At 45.0% G+C, this 26,033-nt stretch overlaps 1 protein-coding gene across 1 annotated transcript in view; it reads left to right on the top strand.

Moving 5' to 3' along the window:
- Window positions 1–16,489: 16,489 nt before the first annotated feature.
- The window catches only part of GPR39 (G protein-coupled receptor 39), a 189,381-nt gene continuing 179,837 nt past the window's right edge, over window positions 16,490–26,033 (top strand). The window contains exon 1 of the mRNA XM_036320493.1: window positions 16,490–17,823. Coding sequence (XP_036176386.1) covers window positions 16,968–17,823 — 856 coding nt within the window. The 5' untranslated portion in view covers window positions 16,490–16,967. The remainder of the gene's footprint in view (window positions 17,824–26,033) is intronic.

Below are 26,033 nucleotides of genomic sequence, written 5' to 3'. Positions count from 1 at the left end.
TTCTCAGGGGAGTGTACCCATACCACTCCCTCCCCCTCTTCTCTCTAAGGGACCCCAAGAGAACTTGCCACCAGGGGAGCAATGGTCAGTGGCAGCTTGTCCTGGGCAAACCCCCTGAATCTGTCTCCCAGGCCCCTTTTTCTCTGACTTCCCAGTGAGCCAAGGCAGCCCAGCCCGGGCTCTCCTGTTGCTTCTATGCTAAGCCTTCCTTGTTTCACTGCCCTGAGTGTGACTGTGCTGTGGCCAATAAGTAATTGCTTGCTTTGCTATACTTTGTCTCTTGATTGAAATCTTTCCTTCAAGAAGACTAGAACCAAAGTCTCATCCTCTTGCTGGTAACAATATCAAGGTGGTTTTTGTATCTTTTGTAGATAATCAGCTCTATTTTTTAAATTTAAATTTCTCTCTAATGTGTCTAGGTAGGTGTGGAATAATAAAGAATTCATCTGGTGTTTGTCCTGGCATGGAGTGTCTTAAATCCTTGGGATTTCCTGAGTGGTAGGAGTCTCCCCGCTATACTAATGAGGTGACTCCTGGTGGGCCCCTAGGAAGTGTCAGGATGGAGGCTGGTCCCTGGAAAGACCAATCATGTCCTTAGAGAGTTAGAATCTGAGCCAGCCTGACCTCCAGGGAGAGGAGGGGTTGCTGGAGATAGAGTTCAAATCTGGCCAGCTATTTAATCATGCCTACCTAAGGATGCCCCAATGAAAACGCTGGATGCCAAGCTCAGGGGAGCCTCCTGTTTGGTGAAGGAATCACTGTAGCAGGAGGGTGATGGGTCCTGGTTCTGCAGGGAAAGGGCACAGAAGTTCTGTGTTCAGGGCCCACCCAGACCTCATCCTATGCATTTCTTCATTTGGGTTTTCCTGACCTATATCTTTTATAATAAAATTATAATTATAAGTATAGTGCTTCTGTGAGTCATTTTAGCAAATTACCAAACCTGCGGAGATGTGGAACCCTCACATTTGTTATGTGGGTCAGTCAGAAGAACGGGTGGCCTGGGACCTCCGGAACTTGCCTTTGGCATCTGAGGTGAGAGCAATCTTGTGGAGGATTGGACTCTTAATTTGTGAGGTTTGCACTAAGCCCAGGAGGTAAGTGTCAGAACTGAATTGTGGTATATGTACTCTGTGGATGTCAGAATAGTGAGATTTTCTATAAAATCTATAAAATTTTCTGGAATTTACTTGGCTATTTTTTTCTGGTGATTTTCTACCTTTTATTCTTTCAAATGTCTCCTTACTTGTATTGTAGGCACAGGAGGTTTATTTAGGAAAGTGGGGAGTGAAGGGATAGAACTTGGAAGAAGTTGAACTATGATGCAGTCCCAGCAAAGCACTCAGGGGATCTCATTGAGCTTAGGGATGGCATTTTAGAATTGTCCCTAATTCAGGCCAAGAGATTGGGCTTTTATGCCGCATATCTACCAATCACCGGCTCCAGGCTGCCCTCTGAAGGGAGTATGACCTTGGATGAAGCAGCTCTCCACCTGAGATGGTCCTTGGAGAAGGACTGAGAGCAGTCAGTCACCTCGGGGAAGTACTGAGGACATGTGCACGGTACCCCTTCAGTGGGGGGGATTTGGGTCAGGAGTCGGCAAACTATATAGCCTATGGGTCAAATCCAGCCCACTGCCTGTTTTTGTAAACAAAGTTTATAAAGCGTTTCCCTGTGTGTGTGTCTTTCTTCACAGTCTTCTCTCTGTCCATGTTTTTCTCTGTGTCTCCTCTCTTCTCTCCCCCCCACCCCCGCCCCCGGAAGGATACAAACATTTAATCTATAGCACACCCCAGTCAAGATACACAAGTTTTCCATCACTCTAGAAAGTTCCCTCCATTCCTCCATTCCCATGTCAGGAAACTACTAATTTAAATTCTATTCCCAGAACTGATTTTGGACTGTTCTAGAACTTCATAAAAATTAAATCATATATTACATTGCTTTGGTCCCATTTCTTTCTATCATCATCATCATCATCATCATCATCATCATCATATCTGTGAGACACATCCATGTTCTTACAGGTATCAGCAGTTTCTTCTGATTTACTGAGAATATTCCATTGGACAAATATGCCCTTTTGTTTATCCATTCGTCTGTTGAGTACTGGTTATTTGTTTCTAGCTGGTGGGATAAATTCATGAGTAATGCTGCTATGAATATTCATGTTGAAGTCTTAGTGGGTAATTTCCTAGGACTACAATCTCAGGGACATAGAGTAGGTATGAGTTTCATTCTACAAGAAACTATGGTTATACACCCGGACTTTCTATTCATGACATCTATTTACACTTCCTTTCTTCACTCAGCCCAACTGCATTTAATTTTTATAAAGTGTGAGAGGATCTAATTCTCTCCTCAAAATTCTTATACAGAGAAGCTTCCACTCTCCTCATCATTCTCCATTTTAATGTCATGTTGACCTATTATGTTCTAGGCTTGAAGAAAAAAGCCACCAAGTTTCTTAAAATTGCTGCCAAATCCACTTATCCTTCCCCTGAGTCTTCTCCAAGAGACCAGGGGACCTTTCAGCCCAGGCTCCCTACATCACTGAGCACAGCCTCCTGCAAAGAATGCACCATTGTTATGTGATAGCTACCTCTCTCCCCTCCCAGTCTCTGGGAGTGCCAAACCTCCAGCCTCTCTTTGCTCTCCTCCTGCTGGAAAAGGTGCTACTGCAGCTTTAGTTTTGCCTGTTTCCCAATTGCCTGCACTTTCTATGGTCACAGGTTCCCTCTCTCATGGTGTCTGCCTGAGCCAAGGCCCACTTGACAGGGGATCACTGGCTGCCTCTCCTCTGGCTACTCCTGTCTCAGGTCTGCTGCTCCCATTCCCTACCAGGATGGCGTTTCACTTTCTCTGAAATTGTGATCCCCAGGAAGGTGTCCCACAGGCTCTGTGGAGCTGGGGGACAAGACCAGCTCTCCTACAGGATTCACTTCAGGGGCTGAAGACATGTGATTCACATGGAGGTCAAGAAGAACTTGCTGCCCAGATATTTTCCGGTTATCACCGATAATGACGTAGGTGTCATGCAGGAGGACTACCCCTTTATCCCTCGAGACTGTTATTGCTTCAGCTACTTGGAGGGGGTTCCTGGGCCCATGGGCATGCTGGACACTTGCTATGGGGGTCTTGCTATCCTGCAGGTGTCTGACTTGACTTATGAAATCAAACCAATGGAGGCTTCTTCCAAGTTTGAGCATGAGATTTCTCTGCTTGTGAAAGAACGATCAACAGAGGATGAAATTTGTACGATTGAAAAAGAAGATGCAGATCTAGCATATGAAGAGGCAAAGTTTGCTGAAACCCCTAGAGCAGTGGTCAGCAAACTGCGGCTCGCAAGCCACATGCAGCTCTTTGGCCCCTTGAGTGTGGCTCTTCCACAAAATCCCGACTTCTGCGCATGAGCCATGAAGTTTCAATCGCACTGTACGTGCGTGCCCGCTCGTGGTATTTTGTGGAAGAGCCACACTCAAGGGGCCAAAGAGCCGCATGTGGCTCATGAGCCGCAGTTTACTGACCACTCCCCTAGAGCAAGGCCTGTGTATTTGTGGTGGCCACATAGGAGAGATGCAAAACATCACTACACAGTTTTTCACTCATTATACAGGGTGAGGCCTAATACGACAGATATAATAGAGAGAATGGTGGTGATAAACAGCATATTACACAGCATTTATTTTCACAATCGTCTGGTTATCCACATATGTGCCATGTGCATATGGGAGAGAGGGGATGCTATGCCAGTAACAAATTATAATACTGCCTATAAAGCTACAGGAAAGTTTGGTTTGTGGAAATATTGGTGATGGTAGAAATATATTCCTCACGATAGTTCAGTACTTCTTACAGGAATAAAATAGCTGGTGAAATACATCATGGCCACCAAAATGGAATATGCAACCTCAACTGGGGGTCAATGTTTGTATATGTCTCCTCTCTTCTTATAAGGACCCCAGTCATCTTGGATTAGGGCTTACTCTAATGATTTCACTGCAACTTGATTATATCTGCAAAGACTTTTCCCCAGTAAAGTCATACTCACAGGTGCTAGGGGTTAAGATTTCAACGTATCTTTTGGCAAGGGGACACAATTCAACTTATAATAACCAGAAAACATTATCATTTGCAATTTAAGGAAACTTCTCCGTGATAAAACCTCACATCCATGCTGCAGGTGTAGCAGAGAAGTAGCTCTTCCCATCGGTAGGTGTGCAAGCTGAGCAGGCCGGAGGTGCACAGGAGACTCTTGTCTGTTGCTTTAGTGGCCAAAAGCCAGGTCATAGCAAATAGTTCCCTTTCCAGTGCCTGACTACTGAAGCCTGAGAGATGCTTGAACTTACCTACTAATCAGCTGGGCAGGCTTGTGAAACTTTCACAACATCCTTCAAAAAAAGGAAGGAAGGAAAAGAAAGAAGGAAAGAAGGAAGGAAGGGAAGGAGGGAGAAAGGAAGGAAGCAAGGAAACCCAGCAGCTAGCAAGCTGCCCTTAGCAAAGCCAATGAGTCACTGCCAGAAGTGCTCTCCAAGCCTATCGTCCTTCCACCAGCACTTCCAATTATTCTCTAAGGAGCTCTATTCCCAGAGGATCCATTTTTTATACATATATTTTATTGATTTCAGAGAGGAAGGGAGAGGGAAAGATAGAAACATAAATGATGAAAGAGGATCATTGATTGGCTGCTTCCTGCACTCCCTCTACTGCAGATCCAGCCCACAACCCTGGGCATGTGCCCTTGACTGGAATCGAACCTGGGACCTTTCAGTCCACAGGCTGATGCTCTATCCACTGAGCCAAACCAGCTAGGGTGAGGATCCATTTTTTTAAATGTAATGTCACCTATGCCAAAAGTTAACCCCTGATGGATACCAACTGAGAAGTATCTCCTGTGGTGCGCTGCTCAATGTTTAAAAATCAGCTCTCCATGAAGAAAACGAGGGGAAAAGCCATGATTTGTAGTTGAGCCTTGAACAGCATTGGTTTGAACTGCACAGGTCCACTTATACTTAGATGCTTTTCAATAAACACCTGTACTGTGTTTGATCTGCAAGTTGGGAGTCCATGGATGCAGAGGGTTGACTGTATGCATTGATCTACATCATTTTACATAGGGGATTTAAGCATCCTCGAATGTGTGTGTGTGTGTGTGTGTGTGTGTGTGTGTGTGTGTGTGTGTGTGTTTGACTGCACAGGGGCATCAGTGCTCTTGACCCTCATGTTATTTAAGAGTTAACTACATATCTGTCTTTTCTGGGAGTAATTCACATAGCGGTTGCTGATATTCTCCAGTTTCATAAGTGCAGATTCATTATCACCAGTAAGCCTGTGAGGAGACTATCAGCAATTGTGTCTTATGTATTTTTTTAAAAAATCTTCCAAAATTGCCAGGGATTTGCATTGATGGCTCTTCAGTACATGGGATCCAAGTGCTTGCATGCCCAAGTGAGCAATGATGGCAAATCAGACCAGACCAGCCATGCTTCTTGCCTGCCCTCTGGCTGGCACAAACCACATGTTTCAGCACTTGAGCTGGTGATAATGAGGTGGTTCATGATAGGATATACTAGAAACAACACTGAGTATCAAAATTGTCAGAACACATTTAGGCCGAATCTGGGCTTATTGCTCAAGAACTCAAAGAAGAGACCAAACCTACAATGTCTATTCTTGCAGGACATGTTACACCTAACACTGATTCCACCTGCCAAGGCATGCTGGATCCAGACCAAATGCAATTTTTATAGTCGTGGCCCCCAAGTCACTAGTTGTTTCCATTAAAAGCCTTGGTCTCTCTCAAGGGGATCCATCCAGCCTGTTAAAAGGGTGAGAGAGGAGGACCTAATTGCCTTTGATGCTTGTTTTTTTCCCTAAGAGATGGAAAGGAGCTGCCACTTGAGTTTTGGATTAGTGTCCTCTGTCCCTGTTCTCCATTCTTTGTTGACTTCTCTCTTTGCAACAATGGGAATGTGTTTATTGCTGTAAGACAGTTATTGGAAGGAATCATAAGAGAGTTTGTTCTTCGTCATATTTGTCAAACCACAGACATTCCCCAATGGAGAGGAGATGGTTGTAAGAACAGGAGGAAGATGTTATAAAAAATACAAAGACTTTCCTTTTGTTCCCAACTTGAAGTGTGTTGTGTTCAAAAGTTTAGAGCTAAGAACAAACATTACCTCATAGAATCACAGGCTGGCCAGGCTCATCACAAATGCACATTTCATCTACAATGTAAGCCAAGGGAGGAAGGCAGGCATTACCCAGAGGACAGGTTAGCTCAGCTCAGGCACTGAAATTGCATTTGGTCTTGATCCAGCATGCCTTGGCAGGTGGAATCAGCATTAGGTGTAACATGTTCTTCAAGAATAGACATTGTAGGTTTGGCCTCTTCTTTGAGTTCTTGAGCAATAAGCCCAGATTCGGCCTAAATGTGCTCTGACAATTTTGATACTCAGTGTTGTTTCCAGTATATCCCATCATGAAGCAGCTCCCCTCCCCGCCCCCCCCCCCAGCCTTTCCCCATTTCTGTATGTTTGAACCCATCCAGCAGGTTCCTTATAAGCCACGAGCTCTAATGGCAAAAGTGATGGGGGTCTGAGAACTGAGAGCACGGCTGTGGCCAGTACTAAGTACAATCATTTGCAGGACAAGGTCTGTCTGCCCTTTAAAAAATAAGGAACTGTGGCTTGGAGTAGCCAGCTTTTTTTAAAGGCACCCCAGGGTTTCACAATGAAGCCGGGGAGCAGCTGGGAGGCGCTGCTTGTTCTGAAGCCTGTAAGTAGCTGACTACCGCCACCAGCACACATGCGATGCTAATGCGACTAAGGTCATGCTTCCAATCCCTCTTAGCGTGGCAATTCCATTTGAAACGTAGAAAAAGCACCATAAGGCCACAAAATGTGTGTTTATGCTCGACTGTTGTCACTCGATTGCCACAGCTTTGCAACCACTTGAAGCTCATGTTTAGAGAAGATAAAGTTGGAGCGTGTAGAGTCTCTGTTGATGAGTAAATTTCCTGTGTTGTGTGGTCTGTTTTGAAGAGAGGGAGTTCTGCCGGATGAAATATCATGTTGGTATAAAGACTCCCTGTGTGTCATACATGCGCCCCCAATTTTCAGAGACCTGGAATCTTGTCTCACCTGTGAGGACAGATGCCACCTTTCAGTGCCTAAAGCACTTACCGCTGCCACCATCAGTTGGCAATTGCTCTCATGACATCTAACAATTTACACGCTTCTGGCTTGAGTTGCAAATAACCCTCCATGGAGGAGCGACCGTCTCACTGCCTCATATTCCTATTCCCCACAGTGCTTTCCAGCAAGGCTGACCCGGTGTCTGCTGATTTAATTTGAGTGGAATTCAGTAAGATGTACTCAGCACTCTAACAATTCTCGCTCACACGATAATGGCACCTGGAGGGTTTAGAATGTGCTGCAGGACCTTGCAGGGCCCTGGGCTCATCAGCATGAACAGCAACAGCTAATGGACTGTGGACATGCCGTTAATGATGATGAACTCCTGCCTGGCATTGTTCTGAGTGCTTTGCCTACATTATGCCAGTTGGTCTTGCAAAGAATCCTTTGAAGTGTGTATTGTTATTTCTCCTCCAGTGGACGCATGAGGAAACTGGAGACCAGAGAGATAAGAAAGGTGCCCAAGGTTCCACAGCTAGGGAGGAGCAGATCCAAACCCGGGCAGTCTGCTGCAGAGTCTGGGTTTATACCCCTTGACAAGGGCTAATACATATATAGGTACATACTACTTGCCAGACACGTTTTATGTAACCTTATTTAATCCTTACAACAAACCTAGGAGATAAGTGTTATTTTTATATGCATTTTGCCAGTGAATGAACTAAGGTGCAGAGAAGCAGTGTGCAGGGCCTCGATGCAAACCCAAGGCCTCTGGCCTGAGCCTGCGTTAATCATCATGCTGCAGCATTCTCGCAAGAGGCAGTGGGTGACTAGGATGTCAGGCCTGGATTGATTTGTGTCGTTTTACCTAGTAAGAGGTGGTGCCTGACTTATAAGAAGACATCGCTGAAATTTCTATCAAGGCTGAAAAGCACCCAACAATGACTGGGGCTGGGAACATAGTGCCAGGCAGGAGAAATCCTGTGTTCTTTGCTCAGGGTATTTTAAGATAAGGAGATCAAGGACCAGAGGTTTTTGTTTCTTCATAAGGATTTGGATTGAATTAGCACGAACAGCTGAGGCGCTGCTCTTTCCCTGTGGTCTGAGACCCTCTCTGTTTGTGAAGCTGGAGTTGTGCAGGGCATGTGATGTGCGGGACATGCCATGTGCAGGGCATGTGATGTTCAGGGCATGCGATGTACAGGGCACATGGTGTGTGGGGCTTGTGACATGAGGGGCATGCAACTGGGAGCAGCCCCAGTGGTCTGCTCTGGCCTGCAGCTAGTATACAAAGACATGGGTCTGTCAGAGAGAAATAGGGATGAGTACATGGGACTGGACATCCCCCTGAATGTCCCTGGACTGAGTGGCTGCTTTGATCTTAGAGGCTATCCACCTCCTTGGGATGGAAAGTCGAACCAGTAACAGAGAGACTCCCCTAAAATGAGAAGTTCATTTCAGTGAGCTCAACATTTCTTAGTTAAAGGAAGAAAAAAGATAAGAGCCGAACTAAAACCATAAGTCACCAGCTTACCCAAACCAATGGAACACTTCTTTTCTGAATCACTTTTTCTAGATGGAGAAAGAAACGAAACCTAACACATAAAACATTATTTATTTATTTAAACATATTTTTATTGATTTCAGAGAGGAAGGGAGAGGGAGAGAGATAGAAACATCAGTGGTGAGAGAATGATCGATCGGCTACCTCCTGTACGTCCCATACTGGGGATTGAGCCCACAACCAGGCGTGTGCCCTTGACTGGAATCAAACCCAGGATCCTTCAGTCTGCAGACCAATGCTCTATCCACTGAGCCAAACCGGCTAGGGCCATAAAACATTTTCTTTTTTTTTTTTTACTTTTTATTTTTTTTATTTATTTATTTTTTTAAAAATTTTTTTTTTAATTTTTTTTTTTAATTGCTTAAAGTATTACAAAGGGTATTACATATGTGTCTTTTTTTTCCCCCCGCCCTTGATTATCCCCTGGCCTCCCCCACCCCCCAGCGTCCCATGTCCATTGGTTATGCATATATGCATGCATACAAGTCCTTCGGTTGATCTCTTATACCCCTCCCTCCTGCCCCCCAACTTTCCCCGGCCTTCCCGCTGCAGTTTGACAATCTGTTTGAGGCAGCTCTGCCTCTGTATCTATTACTGTTCAAAAGTTTATAATGGTCTCTATTATCCATGAATGAGTGAGATCATGTGGTATTTTTCCTTCATTGACTGGCTTATTTCACTTATCATAATGCTCTCCAGATCCATCCATGCCGTTGCAAATGGTAGGAGTTCCTTCTTTTTTACAGCAGCATAGTATTCCATCGTGTAGATGTACCACAGTTTTCTAATCCATTCATCTACTGATGGGCACTTCCATAAAACATTTTTAAAAAGGAGAACATGATTTCCCAGAAGAAATCTGGGGCCTCTCAGCGAGGGCTCACCTCAGTAAGAATAGAGGTGGCACAGCATGCCATCAGCCCCAGGGAAGGACCAGCGACCTTCTCCTTAACCCTCAATGTGATGATTGTTCTTCCTTTTTAAAAAGATGGTTTTACAATGTTCTGAAACATAGCATCAATAAAGTCCAAAAGAGATGAAAAACTGCCTAGTAAAAAAGGTCATAAGACAAAGCATCATGTAATTACTATCATGTCACTTTTTCCCAGGTTAAGACATAGAATACTGTCAGCCTTTGGAAGTTCCACAAGAATGACCTTCATCCTTTCATGGAAAGGACATCTTTGCTTTATAAATGAATGAATGAATGAATGAATGAATGAATGAATGAATGAATGAATAAGTGGTTTTATTATATGTCATAATATAACATATATAACCACATAACATATATATCCCAAAATATTATTGTTTTGTCTATTTTTAAATGTTATGTAAATGGACTCCTAGATTCTTTTGTGTCTTTCTTCTTTCATGCATCATTATGGTTTAATGCATCATTACTTAAAATGTTGTTATACACATTCTTATATGACTCATCAAGGTCATTCTGGTACATGAGCTGTAGGTTATATACCTAGGAGAGGAATTGCTGAGTCACAGGATATGTATATACATATTTTATTAGACATTGCAACCTCTTTTCCAAAGTGGTTGCACCAATTTACTTTTCCATCTGCAATGTATGAGAGTAACCATTACTCCACAGCTTCACGGACAGATGGTATTGGTCGTCTTTGAATGTTAGTCATTCTAGTAGGTGTGTAGTTTATTTACGTAATTGTGGTTTTAGTTTGCACTTTCATGACTCCTAAAAAGGTCAGGTAGCTTTTCATTGTTTATTGTCCTTCTGGACTCCTCTTTTGTGAAGTGCCTGCTTATCTCTTTGGCTCATTTTAAAGTTTCTTTTAGTTGGTTTTAGAAAGAAAGAAAGGGAGAGGGAGAAAGAGAGAAACACTGATGTGAAAGAGAAACATGGATCGGTTGCCTCCTGCACGGTTGCCTCAGTCAGGACTGAGGATCAAACTGGTAATGTGGGTATGTGCCTTGACCAGGAATCAGACCCTTCAGTCAGTGGGACAATGCTCCCACCAACTGAGCCATGCTGGCCAGGGCTCTTTGGTTCATTAAAAAATTTTGTTGTCTTTTTTTTCTTTTCTTAATGAACTTTATCCAAATGAGTACTTGATTGCCACAAGTAACATTTATTGAAAAGAGTGGTATCCTGGAGCTTACCAGAGTTGATGGTTAGAATTTCAGGATTTTTATGAGCAGATTACTAAAGTGTGGGTGGCCTGACATCAGTCATGGTGGGAGTATTCACACCCTGGATCTCAGTAAATGCTATAAATCACAGCATTGCCTCCTCCCCCCACTCCCTCACCTCTGAGAGAGTCAACTACTACACCAGTGGAAAGACCATATCTGATGCATGGCCCCACAGTGCCATCCTTGTCATTCATCCTGTCTACACACAAGTGGATTTATTTCTATGCTCTCTCTTCTGGATCATTCTTGTCTATCCTCATGTCAAAACCACAATGCCTTATAAACTATAACTTTATAATAAGTTTTGATATTGGGAAGAGCAAATCCTCACACCTCCTAAGAGTATCTTGCTCATTCTTGGCTCTTGACATTTTTTTTTGTAAGTTTTAGAATCAGCTTGCCTAGTTTTTATGGTATTGGTGGTCTTTAAGTGTTAGTCAATCTGGTACGTGTGTCGTTATATTTAATTGTGGTTTTAGTTTGCATTTTCTTGACTACTAAAAAGGTTGGGTAGCTTTTCCTTGTTTATAGTCCATCTGGATTCCTGGTTTGTGAAGTGTCTGTTTATCTCTTCGGCTTGTTTTTTAAATTGGGTTGCCTGTTTTTTCCTCAGAAAGATCTGTTGAAATTTTAATTAAAGGGATTACAGTGAATCTATAGATTAAATTTTGGAATAAGTGCATATTTTTGTGGAAATCACTCATTACTGTGTAATAACATTTATATGTATTTTCTGTGTTTGTTATTTGTCATTTACCTTTGGCTACTGTTTCTTGCCTTGCAGCACATTTTTATGTTTATGAAATAAAGTTTATCAACCTTTTCCTTTATAGCTTCTAGGATTTGTAAGATTTAAAATCCAATTTAATGCCCACCCAGCATGGCTCAGTGGTTGAGTATTAACCTATGAACCAGGAGGTCACAGTTTAATTCCTGGTCGGGGAACATGCCCATGTTGTGGGCTCAATCTCCAGTGTGGGGCATGCAAGAAGCAGACAATCAATGATTCTCTCTCATCATTGATGTTTCCATCTCTCTCTCCTTCTCCTTCCTCTCTGAATTCAATAAAAATATAATTTAAAAAATCCAATTTAACTCTTAAAAGTATCTAGTGTTTTATTCTATCATTTAATGATTTGTATTATAATGAAGTGTGGAGGAATGTATCCAACTTTTTTTTTTTAAGATGGCTAACCTATTGTTCCAACACCAATTATTGACCAATTCATCTTTTTCTACTACTTTGAAATGTTACCAATAATATAAGTGAAATTCTTATAAATATTGGTTTATTCTTGGACTTCCTCTTTTGTCTCATTATTTGTTTGTTTATAGTATCACTGTCTCATAGAAATATCATGTGAGCCACAACTGCAAGTCACATAAATTTAAAATATTCTATTAGGCACATTTTAAAAAGTAAAAAGAGAGGTGAAATTACATTTAATAATGTATTTTATTTAACCCCCTATAGCCAAATATTATCATTTCAACATGGAATCAATATATAAAAACTATTCCATTTACATTCTTTATCATACAAAGACATTGGAATGTGGTGTGTATCATTACTTACAACACGTCTCAGTTTGGACTGGCTATATTTCCAGTAGAGTTAGCCGCATGTGGCTTGCAGCTACCATATGATATGGCTCAGGTCAATACCCCTTTAAGGCAGGTCCAGAGTAGCCTTAGCTCTGCAACGAGTTCAGTCCTACCACTAAGGTCTGGCCCTTCCAGAACTGGTCCAATGAGCCCTCTTCTCTCAGCGGCTAGACCTTCGGCAGTGTCCTGGCCCTGTGTGACTCTGGGAACTGCCTTGCCCACAGCCCCCCAAGTTGTTCTTTCCTCAGTAGTGCGCTGTGCTCAGCTCCTGGAGTCTCACCTCCACAAACCCACGCTTCATGCCTGCTATTCAGCCAAAGACTCAAGAAATCCTCTGTACAGATTCCTGAGCTCTTTCTCTGCACTAGTAGCTCCATCCTTTTCAACACCCTGTTCTGAGGGGCCCAGCAACATCTACCTCCCAACTGCCAATCTGTGGCCTCAACTTGGCCAGATCCCTGCGCTTACAGAGTCCCCTCCCCACACATGGTCAGGAAAGGGCCCTGAGGCAGCAAGTCTGAGTGATGCTAGGGCTCACTTCAGGGGTTTCTTTTCTCTGAGGGACCACAGTTGTGAGGGGCGGGGGGTGGGGGTGGGGTTGGCAGGTAGCTATGTTGCTGCTAGTTATTCTTAATGATCAGAATCCTACTTAAAAAAAAATTGGGGGGTTTATTTATTAGTTCTATTTAATTCTTTCACAATTAATTTCATCTTTATTAATCCCTTCTTGTTTTACTTAATTGTATTTTTTTGTAACTTTCTTTATTTGTATTTGTTCTTGTTTACTAGAATAAATATTTAGGGCTATGAACCTTTAGTACTACTTTAGTTATTTCTCAAGAATTCTGATATGCAGCATTTTTGTGGTTGTTATTCTCGAGATATTTTGGAGTTTTGTTTTTCTCTTTGACTAAGAATTGTTCCAGAGATTAAAAAAATTATTGAGATGGTAAAGTTTTATGTTTCAGTTTTCTCTTTCTGTTATTAACTTTTAGTTATTTGGAATTACAAATAAAGTTACCTATACTGTTTATAATTTTTGAAAATTATTTGTAGCTTAATACAGAGAGAGAGAGAGAGAGAGAGAGAGAGAGAGAGAGAGAGAGAGAGAGAGATGTGAGAGTGACATATCAATTGATTGCCTCCCACACGAGTCTCAACAGAGGTGGGGGATTGAACCTGCAACCCATGTACCTGCCCTTGGATCAAACCAGAGACGCCTCTGTGCACGGGCTGGTGTTCCAATACTGGCCAGGATGATGTGTGTGTATTTTTAAATGTTCTTTTACTTTGGGTGCCAGTGTAGAATTAATTTTAAGATGAGTTTCAGTGCTGGAAAGTATATGAAAACCTTTAGCTTCAATGGCCTCAAAAGTCACCTGGAATGTGTAAAATGTGAATATGAATTTGTGTTGGCCCTAGAGTAACCCCTGAGTAGAGCTGAAATCAAAGGGTATCTTAAGTATTCTTTCCTCTCACTTTTAATTCCTTTTCTTTCTTTTCTCTATACGATATGCTAATTAAAAAATCTAGATTACACAGACCCAGGCCTGGTGTTATACCAGTCTGTTATCAACAAATGAGAGCACATTAAATAGTTTTTAATTGGTCTTAGGAAAAGCAAAGGTGAAATGAAAATTTAATTCTTCTGGACCTTTGTTCAAAATGCCTTTTCCAGCTCCACTATAAGGACTGAATTTTAATTAGCTTGATTCACACTGTTTGGCCATGCATTTGTAATCTTTGTTCACACTTTGGGAAAAAAATTGATGAAAGAAATTGGACAATAATGGGAATCTTGTCTGAGCAGAACAAATTGGAACTATCAAATATATTGCAGATAACACATGCTGCAGCTGGGGAGGAGAAGCACCAGGGCTGGTGACTTAAGGTCATCCCTCCCTCCAAAGTGCACTGTTCAGCCTGGCACAGCCCTGTCCCGCACAGAGAGGTGGCAGCCAGGCGTGGAAAGTGTTTTAGGGCCAGGGGACCTGAGTTGGAATCCTGCCTCTGACCCTGATGGTAGGTCATTTAATCCCCCTGATCCTCAGTTTCTGCATCTGTAAAACGGGATGGTAATGTCCACCTTGCAGCCTTCTGAGGATTGAAAGGAATGAATTATGTGAAAGTGCTTGGCATATAACAGGGCTCCATAAATGACCAAGAGGATTTCAAAGAAAGGCTATATGGCTGGGCTGAGGAATACTTAGGAGGTTTCCTGCTTTTTCCTATTGAAAAGAAGGAAGTGGGCAGGGGCCTCTTCGTGTGTATGTGTGCTGGGGTGTGGGGGAGGGGAAGGCGGGCTGGATGTGTGTCTTCCTAGACCACCTTCTTCTCCATAGCTCTGGGGCTGCAAAGAACCACGGTCTTTTGCACAGGAGTCCTTTCAGGACGCTGCTCTGTCGCTATGAAGCCTGGAGAGCCCATGCTTACCCTGGGGGGTTTGAGGGACAGCTAGGTGGCTCTTGAGGTCCTTTAGCTGAGCACACTGCACCAGTAGGGAAATGGGTGAGGAGTTTCCCAGCCAGCAAGTAGGTCAATAGCACGTATGAGCATGGAGAAGGGCTCCTGGTAAAACATTATCAGGGTGCTGTGGAGGTGTCACGGTAAGAAGATGTAGTTCTTGGCCTGAACTCAACAGAGAAAACTAACAGAGAAAAATTTTTTTCCACCTGAGATAGTGTCACAGTTTAATATTTGCTGAGGTCCGCAGACCATGTGTCTAGTGATGGGGTCAGAACATGGAGTCCCTCCATCTTTGTGAGCATCACTCAGAACTCATTCTCAGCACCTACTGTGCTCCCACAAGTCCCTCCCTGTTAGTACACACTCAGGGTTTGACGGATCTGGGTTAATGTCAAGCCTCTTGTCGTTATGGCCTTGGGGAAGCACCTGGTCTCTGGACACCCCAGTGTCTTCATCCTTAAAATGGCCGCATCACAGGGGCGGTGGGTAATTTACCGCGGCTTTCAGCACAGAGCAGTGCAAGAGGGAGCATGGCCCGACCAAGGGGATCTGTTTTCTGCCCTCAGGGCGGTGGTGCGCCACCTGGGGCCACTTTGCTCTCTCAGAGGCCTTTGGCTATAGGGGGGGGGGGGGCGGTGTTGGGGGCATGTATGTGTTAAACATTCTACAATGCATAGGATAGCCCCCCCTTCCTCTAATTTTGGAATTAGAAGATGAAAATGCATCCACTTGAGGGTCCTCTCTCTCTCTCTTTCTCTGAGGAGACATAACATGTCATGATCCTTAAGGCCATTTTTACTCGGTGGCCCTGTCCCCACTGCCCACAGCCGCCTCCTGCTGTCCTCTGTGTCCTGGCTGCAGCCCCCTCCTGAGGACTAGAAGGCGTTTTCCACCAGAGGCACCCCTGCCCTGCCAGTGTGGCACCCTCACCCTCACCTCCACCCCCACCCCCACCTTCACTCTCATACTCACCCTCACCCTCACCCTTGCCCCCAATCAGAGCCTCCGCCTGCCCCTCGGGTGAGGGGCCTGAACGTCACGGAAAGGCTCCCCAGGAGGGCAGGCAGGGCCCGCGCGGAGCCCGGGAGGCTGCCGGGAAGCCGGACTCCAGGGAGATCCCACTGGCCTGCTTGGGGCCAGCACCTTCCCAGTGGCTCCAGGCAGCGCACAGCCCTGCTACTCCCGCAGTAACCCCAGGGCCCGCGGGCAGCGGCAGCCCGGCCCACTGGCCTGTGACCGACGCTGGAGCCAGGGTCCGTCGCTCCGCAGCAGGCCGTGGCCCCACCTTGAAGGAGCCCGGGCGCAGCGCTGGCGGCTGGGGGAGGCGGGGGAGGGGAGTTTCTTTCCCAGCCGGAGCCCTGGACTCCAGTCCCGGGGCGCACTCCAACTTCCCGGGCGCGCCTCCTGGGGCGCCGTCGGGGCAGCTGGCCGCTGTCTCCAGGTGGCCGCGGGGGCGGAGGGGGAGGGGGAGCCCCAGCCGCCCGGAGCCCGGAGCCAAGATCTGATTTCGGGGACCATGCCTGGGAGCTGAGTCAAGCCCGCCGCTGGGCTGTGCCGCAGCCCGGGCGCTGAGCAGTCAGCCGTGGTTAATGATTGACCACGGACCACCGGCCTCCGGCAGCATCGACGGTGCTCCCGGAGGGGCGTCGGGGCGGGCGAGCGCCGGGCGGCGGAGGGGAGCGAGGGCTGCGGGGCAGGGCGCCAGGGGCCCCCAGGAGGGCGGGCGCGCTGGGGGCTGCGGGGCCTGATTAGAACCGCCTTCCTGCGCGCTCTCCGCTCTCCCCGCCTCGCTCTTACACACACGCCCCCAAACTCCACCCCCAGGCGCCTCGGGGCCACTGCGAGGCTGGGCTGCTCCAGGAAGTTCCCATGAAAGCACCTGAAATAAATTCCCTTTCCCAGGTGAGTGCGGGCGAGCGGCCGCCTCCTGAGCGCGGCCAAGAACGAGGGCTCCACGGAGAGGAGGGACCTTGAGCCGGTCTCCGACCAACCGACCGACCCACCCGGGTGGCCGGGCCTCCTTCCGGATGGCTCCCCCCAGCGGCCCCCACAGCGACTGCTCCCACATCATTGATCACAGCCACATCCCCGAATTCGAGGTGGCCCTCTGGATCAAAATCACCCTCGTCCTGGTGAACCTGCTCATCTTCGCGCTGGGCATCCTGGGCAACAGCGTCACCATCCGCGCCACCCAGGTGCTGCAGAGGAAGGGCTACCTGCAGAAGGAGGTGACGGACCACATGGTGAGCCTGGCCTGCTCCGACATCCTGGTCTTCCTCATCGGCATGCCCATGGAGTTCTACAGCATCATCTGGAACCCGCTGACCACGCCGGGCTACGAGCTGTCCTGCAAGCTGCACAACTTCCTCTTCGAGGCCTGCAGCTACGCCACGCTGCTGCACGTGCTCACGCTCAGCTTCGAGCGCTACGTGGCCATCTGCCACCCCTTCCGCTACAAGGCCGTGTCCGGGCCCTGCCAGGTGAAGCTGCTCATCGGCTTCGTCTGGGTCACCTCCGCCCTGGTGGCCCTGCCGCTGCTCTTTGCCATGGGCGTGGAGTACCCGCTGGTGCCCGTGCACAGCCACCGGGGCCTCTCTTGCAACCGCACGCTCACGCGCCACCACGTGCGGCCCGAGACCTCCAACATGTCCATCTGCACCAACCTCTCCGGCCGCTGGACCGTGTTCCAGTCCAGCATCTTCGGCGCCTTCGTGGTCTACCTGGTGGTCCTGGTCGCCGTGGCCTTCATGTGCTGGAACATGATGCAGGTGCTGAGGCGGAGCAGGCAGGGCACGCTGGCCGCCGAGGGGCAGCAGGCGCGGCTGCGCAAGTCGGAGAGCGAGGAGAGCAGGGCGGCCAGGAGGCAGACCATCCTCTTCCTGAGTGAGTCCCCGTGGAGGGCAGCCTGGATGCAGCCCCGCCCGCCCCCCCCCCCTCCCCCGTGTTCTTCTTAACTACAAATCTTGTCTTAAAAGTGTCAACTTAAGTTCTTGATCCGAAGCGGCATTGCTCTGAGCCTCTGGATATTTCTCCTCTGTGTTTTGGGATTAAGATTCGGGTGCAAAGACCACTAGATCAGGAGTCAGAGGACGGGGTATACTCCAGAACAGCACCTCAGGGACCTCCAGCCAGTTGCACTATATCTTGGGTAAAATGGGGATGATAATACTGACAAATGTGAGCGTCGAATGAGGTGATGGAGGAGAGGTGCAAGGCCTCTGAGAGGGACCGAATTTGCAGAGACAAGAGAGCATTCTGATCTTGCCCCTCTTTTCTCTGGAGAGTCTTCCTCAGGTAGTTAGATTTGTTCCCATTTTTCTTCTCCTGTGGAGAAGCAAGGCTGTCAGGCAAACACACTCTGCAGGCTGCTGTGTTACTCCCAGGGGTGATCTCCTATGGTTCCGTGGCTCTCAGCCCAGCAATCCCCAGGGTGGGCTTGCGGTTCTGCTGTGGTGGGTCTGTTCTGCAGGGAGAGAGAAGCAAGGCAGGCCACCCGCCTGTCTGTCTGATCCAGAAAATCTGGCTTCACAGAGTCCCGGGACTTGATTGATCAGCCAAAACACCTGATTTCCACAGAGACAAACTCTTTATTTTCCAAACTTTTGTTGTGACGCAGATATTTAAAGTCAGGCCCTTCTGTCAGGAAGGAAGGACCCACCCTCTGCAGACCCCCATGCCTTCCAAAGAGGGGCCTGGGGCTGCCCTCTGGGAGCCGGGCTTTCATGGAGACACATAAAGTTTGTTCTAGCAAAGGTTTTAAAAAACTTCTTTATTTTTTTATTTTTTTAGCTGAAACCAGAAAACATGTGGGTGTGTGAGTGTGAGTCAAGGGGGAGTTGATGTAGCACGGGCTTCTCCTCTCCCCTCTCCCCTGCTCAGTGTGGCGCCAGGAGGAGGAATAAGTTACGGGCTGTTTGTTTTGTGAGGGAAACTTGGGCAACAGGTTCCAGGACCAGGAGTTAGACATGAAAGAAAATGTGAAGGCAATTAAGGAGAATGGAAGGCACTTGGTCTTGTCCCTGTGCCGCCTCTGGCTTCTGGTGTGTCCCCACAGCTGACTTGACTTGGTGCCTGTGGGAATGAAAGGAGGGAGTTTGCAGTTTGGGGATGCCTGCTCTGCATCAGGGGCTGTGCTGCGTGACGGATACTTTTCCATTTCATAGAATTTGAGGCTTAGAGAAGAGAAGACCTAATTCAAATGCACGTAAATGCAGCTCCAACGTTTCAACTTGCTTCTCAGGGCAGGGAAATGACTGGCGACAGGAAAATGAAATAAAGCAGGACTTTGACAAGGAAGGTGCTACCTAGATTGGGCTGGTGGTGTTGCTGCCTCCTAGGATCAGCCTTTCTGGAATTAAGTGGGTAACTTTGGCGACTTGGAAGGGCACCCAACCCAACTCAGTCTCTTCCACCTACTTGCTGCTGCCCCAAATATTCTAGGATGGAATGAGCATTACATTTGCTTAAAGTTTGAACATCTGTTGAAAGGCTAGTTGTCCCTTCCCTCAAACACCCTTAGGAACATCTTGAACTTTTCTCAGTAATTTATACGTGAGTGTGAATGAATTTGCCCTTCCTTCCTTCCTGCCTTCCTGCCTCCCTTCCTCCCTTCCTTCCCCCCTTCCCTCCTTCCTTCCTTCCTTCCTTCCTTCCTTCCTTCCTTCCTTCCTTCCTTCCTCCCTTCCTTCCTCCCTCCCTCCCTCCCTCCCTTCCTTCATTTATTTACTAGAGGCCCAGTGCACAAAATTCATGTGGGGGGTAGGGGGGGAAGGGGTCCCTCAGCCCAACCTGCACCCTCTCCACTTCAGGAGCCCTCAGGGGATGTCCTACTGATGGCTTAGGGCCACTCCCCATGGTTCTCTGGTCTCTGCGGGGCCTGCCTGCTCCACACCATGGTGATGTGCAAGCAGGCCCTGCTGGGTGCTGTCTGTGGGCTGCACTTGCCTGATGGGCTCCCATTGCTGGGGCGACGCTGCCAGCATCCCACCCCGGCTGCTATGGGCACTGCCATCTTTGTTGTGGGGTGACAGTTAATTTGCATATTACTCTTTTATTAGATAGGATTGATTTATTTAAGTTCAGGGCACTATCTACTATTTTAATTAAGAATATTAAGGCTGCATTTGACCAAGGAAAAATAATTGATTTAATTTATCTTTATTTTCTATTGGACCAATCTCTGTGATTTTTTTAATATTTCTCTGAATGGACATCTCTTCTCTTCCCAGGGAGTATTGTTTCAAGTGAAAGTTAGTCTCCATTTTGTAGCATAAAATCAGAATGCTTTTTATTTAAAGATGAATAGGATCTTGAAGATATCTCATGCTGATAGTAATCTCCTGGAAAGAGTTTGTTCTTGCTGCTGCTCTCATTCCTTCCTTCTGGTTCTCTCCCTCTTTCTTATAACAACTATGTAGTCATCACCCACTGTGTTCTCCACATAAAGATGGTTGAATGGCAATCAGGTGCTCAATGTGTGATAATGTCTGGGGAAAATTTACCATTTGTATTTAGCCCATTTCCTCTGCAGTAGGTTTTCAAAGCAGTTTTTGCAAATGTGCCCCTCTCCCAAGGAATTTAAAGAGCTTTTAAAAATAGGAACCTCTCTAATTAACTCAAGTTAGGAAAATAAATTAATGGAGTGAAGAGGAATAAATCATGGCTTGCATACATCAGATTAATACAATGCCATTTACTCTATGGGTTTCATAAAACATAAGCTTTGGGGCATTTATAACCAGAACAAATGAACATATAAATTGTTTACAAATTGCTGAATTTAATATAGTGAGTTAGCTGTCTTTTTAGCATTTCAGTTAACAGATGTATCAAATTAAAACAAATATTTGCTTATTTCAAACATTTTGCATTTAATGTGAAATGTAAATGATGACATAGCACAAGATGTCTTTGGCGCTCTTGAGGCAATAAAAAAACAATTAAGGATTTCCCCCCTTGTTGTTAAAAATGCTAACTTCTGCATAACAGAAGTGGAATTCATATATCTACCCAAGATGAGGAAGTCTGTAGAAAATATTAATTTTCCATTCTATGTCTTTTGCAATTGCGTCTCAGTCTAGTGGAGGTGCTGGGCGGGGGAATAATGAAACAAATTGGGAATGCTAGAGAAAAAGAGATGCTGGAATGCCTCCTAGCTTTCAATTGATTTGCAAGAGAAAGCAAAAATAATGTAAAAGTGTACATTCCTGGAAACATGTGTGTCTCTTCATGCCTCTTGTCAGCTTAATGAGAAATTAGCGCTAGACTCACTACCTTTTGCAAGGTTATGGTTAATGTGGCCAAGGTAATACTTGTCTGATGCCAGCACAGATGTTACCTGCTGGTCTGGATTCCTGCCTGCTCTGGAGGAGAGGGACTTCTGCATTTGGCTCTTTATCCCATAGTTGGTGAGGATATGCAAAATGTGCCTTCTCTTCAACAGGCTTTTCCAGACCTTCCATCTCATGTTTCTCATCTCTCCCTTGGAACTGTTCTCAATGCATGTGGCATCTGGATCCCTTGTTTGTGTCTGTTGCACATGTGGTTTGCTGTTAGATGTCACCCACTCAAAGTGAAAATGACAGAGTGGTTTAAATGAAGTATACTGTAGTTTTTTGGTGGGATTGTAAATTGGTATAGCCACTATGAAAAGTAGTATGGAGGTGTCTCAAAAAATTAAAAACAGAACTACCATAAAACACAGCAATTTCACTTCTGGGCATTTATCTGAAGAAAATGAAAACACTAATTTGAAAAGATATGTGCACCTCTATTTTATTGTAGCAGTATTTACAACTAGAGGCCTGATGCATGAAAATTCGTGCAAGAGTAGGCCTTCCTTCCCCAGGCTGCTGGCACTGGCTTCCCTCCGGCACCTGGGACCCGGGCTTCCCTCCTCCGGCCACCGGCAGGTGCCAGGGACCCGGGCTGGCTTCCCTTGGGCCACCTGCAGACACCTGGGACCCGGGCTGGCTTCCCTCCGGCCTCGGTTTGGTCAGGAAGGACGTCCGGAATGATGTCCGGAAGATGTCTGGTCTAATGAGCGTATTACCCTTTTAGCTAAGATAGCTAAGATATGGAAACAACCTAGATGTCCATTGATAGATGAATGGATAAAGATGTGGTACATGCATACAATGCAATATTACTCAGCAGTAAAAAAAAAATAATGAAATCTTGCCATTTGCAACAACACAGATGGACCTAGAGGGTATTATGCTAAGTGAAACAACACAGAGAAAGACAAATGCCATATGATTTCACTTATATGTTGAACCTAAAAAAATAAACAAAACAAAACAAAAAAACAGACTCATAGAAATAGAGAACAAATTGATAGTTGCCAAATTGGGGTGGGTAAAAAAGGTGAAGGGGAATAAGAAGTACAAACCTTGAGTTACTAAAAACAAAATACAAGTGTCTCCGAAGCTGGACAAGGTAAGGACATAGGTTCCCCTCTAGGACCTTCAGGAAGGAATGCAACCCTGCCAACACAGTGAAATTAGTTCAATAAAACTAATTCTGGCCTCCAGAACATAATACATTTATGTTGTTTTAAACCACCAAATTTGTGGTAACTTATTATAACAGCAGTAGAGAACTAACAAAACCAGTCCCTTTAAAAGTCAAAATATAAAAGAATATTGAGAATTTTCAGAAGTAAATATTAAGAACAAATACTGATGAGCAATAATAATAATAATAATACCACAATTTATTTAACATATACTATGTGTAAGTCAGTTATGCTTACATCAACTCATTAATGAGGACACCAAAATTATTCAATTTAATAGAAGATGGAACATTTTAAAGAACTTAAGTATATGTCCATGGGACAGAGAGTAGGTAGTGAAACAAAAATGTTGGTGAGAAAGATATAGGAACTATCAGAAGAAAAACCAAAAAACGTGATAAATCATTGAGGTTTTTTTTTAAATCAATAAAAATAACCTTTAGTTATTGCTGTAACAATAAAGTTGGGCTACTTGGACAGTCAGAATTCCCTGGTTCAAAGCTGGTAAAAATATTTACATGAACTGTGTTGTTGTTTTTTTTTTAAATCAACTTATGTATGTGTGACACATTAAATTACCTTGGAGTATAAATACAAAGTAAAAGAAAAAGTTAAATTGATCAAGAATGCTTAATTAATTTTATTAAAATTTCTAGTAAAGTGCTAAAAGTAAAAGAAGCATACTGTAGTTTAATTAGTCACTTGCAAGAGCATATGTAATTGGGACTAGGTTATAGCTACCTCCTAGACATCTGTAGGGCAGTGATTGACTTTCAACTCTAGTTAGTTAGAAAAGTTTTACAGATAATCATGAAATTAAAAAATTAAAGAAACATAAGAGAAGATTGAGGACTCTAATAATTCCACTTGCTTGCATTCTGATTTGCTCTCCTGAGTCAGAGGGAAAGGGAAGGAATTGCATGTAGTGGCAGGATTTGCATATCAACTTGGGTTGCTCATGGGAGAAAACCTTGAATATGGACATCATCCATCATGTGTATTTGATCTTCACTCTTACACGCTCCCAACTGAGCTATATCAGCTGCTCATCATGTCTGTTTCAATGGAAAAAAAAGATTGAGAGTTGCTGCTGTCATGGATTACTCTAAAAGGAACGTTGATGTATATTTATATATTTGTGGGGTGGGCCAGGGAGATCAGAATCACATCCTCTTGGTTTTTAGTCCCCAGATTTAGAGGTAAGTCACGTGTGTTTGCACTCACACATGCACATGAACCCTGGAGAGAGAGAGAGAGAGAGAGAGAGAGAGAGAGAGAGAGAGAATGAGAATGGGGGAGGGCTGGAAGTCGGAGAGAGAACGGAGATGTTGACAGTGGTTCCTCTTTATCTGAGGACAATCAGTACCTGAAAAATACTCTTAACATTTGTTCCTTAAAATGGAGTCCAAAATTTTATGTGAAGAGAGGTTTGAGTGGGACTTCATTGTGAAAAACAAAAGAGAAAACTATGAAAAGAAAGTTGTCTCATATTTTATGAAACAGGCTATAATTATATGGTACTGCTTATAAAAATTTTTCAGAATGAAACAAGTGTGACTTTTTTTGAGGGCGTAATTTTTCTGACAAACTGTATGATGGCCTTTGTGCCTGATTTTCTCAGCAAGATTATATAGAGGGCTTTCTTCTAAGACGTTTTCTTAATTCTTTGCTTTTTAAATCTCCCTCATTGAGTCACCTGTGACATCATCATTCTTGTCAATTTTTCATTCTTTCAGGATGACTGGTCTAATTCTGCCAGACCTCTGTCAGGGGCTTGGCATCTGATTGGTATGTTTCTCCAGCTCCCCTTTCATTGACTTCATGAAGGTCTGTATCCTGTGTGCAGGCCAAACCCCCAAAATTAATTCAGAAATCAAACTCTACACCCTAGTGTAGGTCAACTGATTACATGGATATGGATGCCAAGTACCAAAATAGTTTTTAAATAGTTGTTTTCTTCATTAGTTTAAATACTGGTCTTATAATCATGTTTATGTCATTAATTTTCTTAGCAAAGGCTTTTTCTGTGGCATATAGGGATATGCCAACTCAGTCTCTCAAGGAAATAGTACCAAAATTGGTGACTTTTTTAGGGTAAGGTATTATTTTGACTCAAATGTTTGACTATTTCAGGAAAAAGTTTTGCCTCAAATATTTAGGCCAAGCATGTCAAACTCGTGGCCCATGGGCCACATGCCTCATTTATTTGGCCCATGTTAGCCTTTGCGTTTGACATGCTTGATTTAGGCCATCGCCTCTATTCTCTTCCGTTATTGGTGTAGATGTGCCTGTAATACATGACATTTCGTGCCTATTTCTCTACTTGTGACATCTGTCATACATTGCAGTGTCTTGTGATCAGCCTGGCAGACAAATATAATGATGCTGCTTTATTTTTGTAATCAGGCTGTCTCAAAGATTTCATTACTCTGCTGGAGAGATGCATAGTTCTTGTGGAAGGGAATATTGGAATCCCAGTCCCCATTCATTAGCAAGCCTATTCATCTGTCTCAGTTGCATGCCTCATGGGGGCTGCCAAAATGTAGCTAGGCAGCAGAGTCCTCCGCTGAGCAAAGCATTCAACTTATTAATGTTAAAGCCACTCAGAATAAAAGCCATTTGTGAGCCACGATAGCACAGAGGAAGAATATTGAATTGGGAGTCCAGGAGCCCCATCCTGCCCCAGTAGATAAGGTTCTCTCATCCACCACTTGGATGACATGGTCATCTCTCACTGTCTTCTCCTTCTTCCTGGTCAGCAACTTTGGGACAATCCAACTGACCCTTCACCTCTGCTCTTTGGCTACTTAGCACTGAAGAGAAGACTGGTCATCATTGCTGCTGTAAGTTCTTGTAAACAGACAAGTGTTCAGCCTCACCTGGGCCCTGCTGTGTAGTGGGCATCTCCTTTGCAAGCCCCTTCAAAGAGCTCAAGGTCCTGGAATGCCTTTTCTACTTTGCTTCCAGAAGTCTACTTTCTAGGTGAGGAACCTTGACTTGACATTTCATCACTGGAGGAATGTTGGCATCTACTCGTGCCTTGTCCAGGCTGTTCTTCATGCCGCAGCCACTGGGATCTCATTGATGGGCCCAACCACAACCCCTTCGAATCCAAGCTCGTCAATGGCTTCCCATGGCTTTTACATCAAGGGTCAAACTTAACATAAAGTCCCTCATGGTCAGCGGCCTCTCCAGCCAAGTGCCCTTCTGCTTGAACTGAGTGGCTTAAACAACAGGTATTTATTTTCTCACAGTTCTGGAAGTTAGAAATCTGTGATTAAGGTGCTGGTAGGGTTGGTTGCTAGTGAGACATCTTTTTTTTGGTTTACAAATAGCAGCCTTCTTCCTGAGTCCTCACATAGCCTTTCTCTGTGTGCCCACAAAGAGAGAGAGTGCTCTCTGGTATCCCTTCCTCTTCTTATAAAGACACCAGGCCTGTTGGGTCAGAGCTCCACTCTTATGATCTCATTGATCTTAATTACCTCGCCAAAGGCCCTATCCTCAAATAGTGTCACATTGGGGGCTTTAACATAGGAATGGGTGGCAGGGGGTTGGGGGGCGGGGCTCGGAGAGACAC

The sequence above is a fragment of the Myotis myotis genome, unplaced genomic scaffold (assembly GCF_014108235.1).
Source record: "Myotis myotis isolate mMyoMyo1 unplaced genomic scaffold, mMyoMyo1.p scaffold_m19_p_8, whole genome shotgun sequence".
In the NCBI taxonomy this organism is placed as follows: Eukaryota; Metazoa; Chordata; class Mammalia; order Chiroptera; family Vespertilionidae; genus Myotis; species Myotis myotis.
This window is presented reverse-complemented; position numbering and strand designations above follow the sequence as displayed.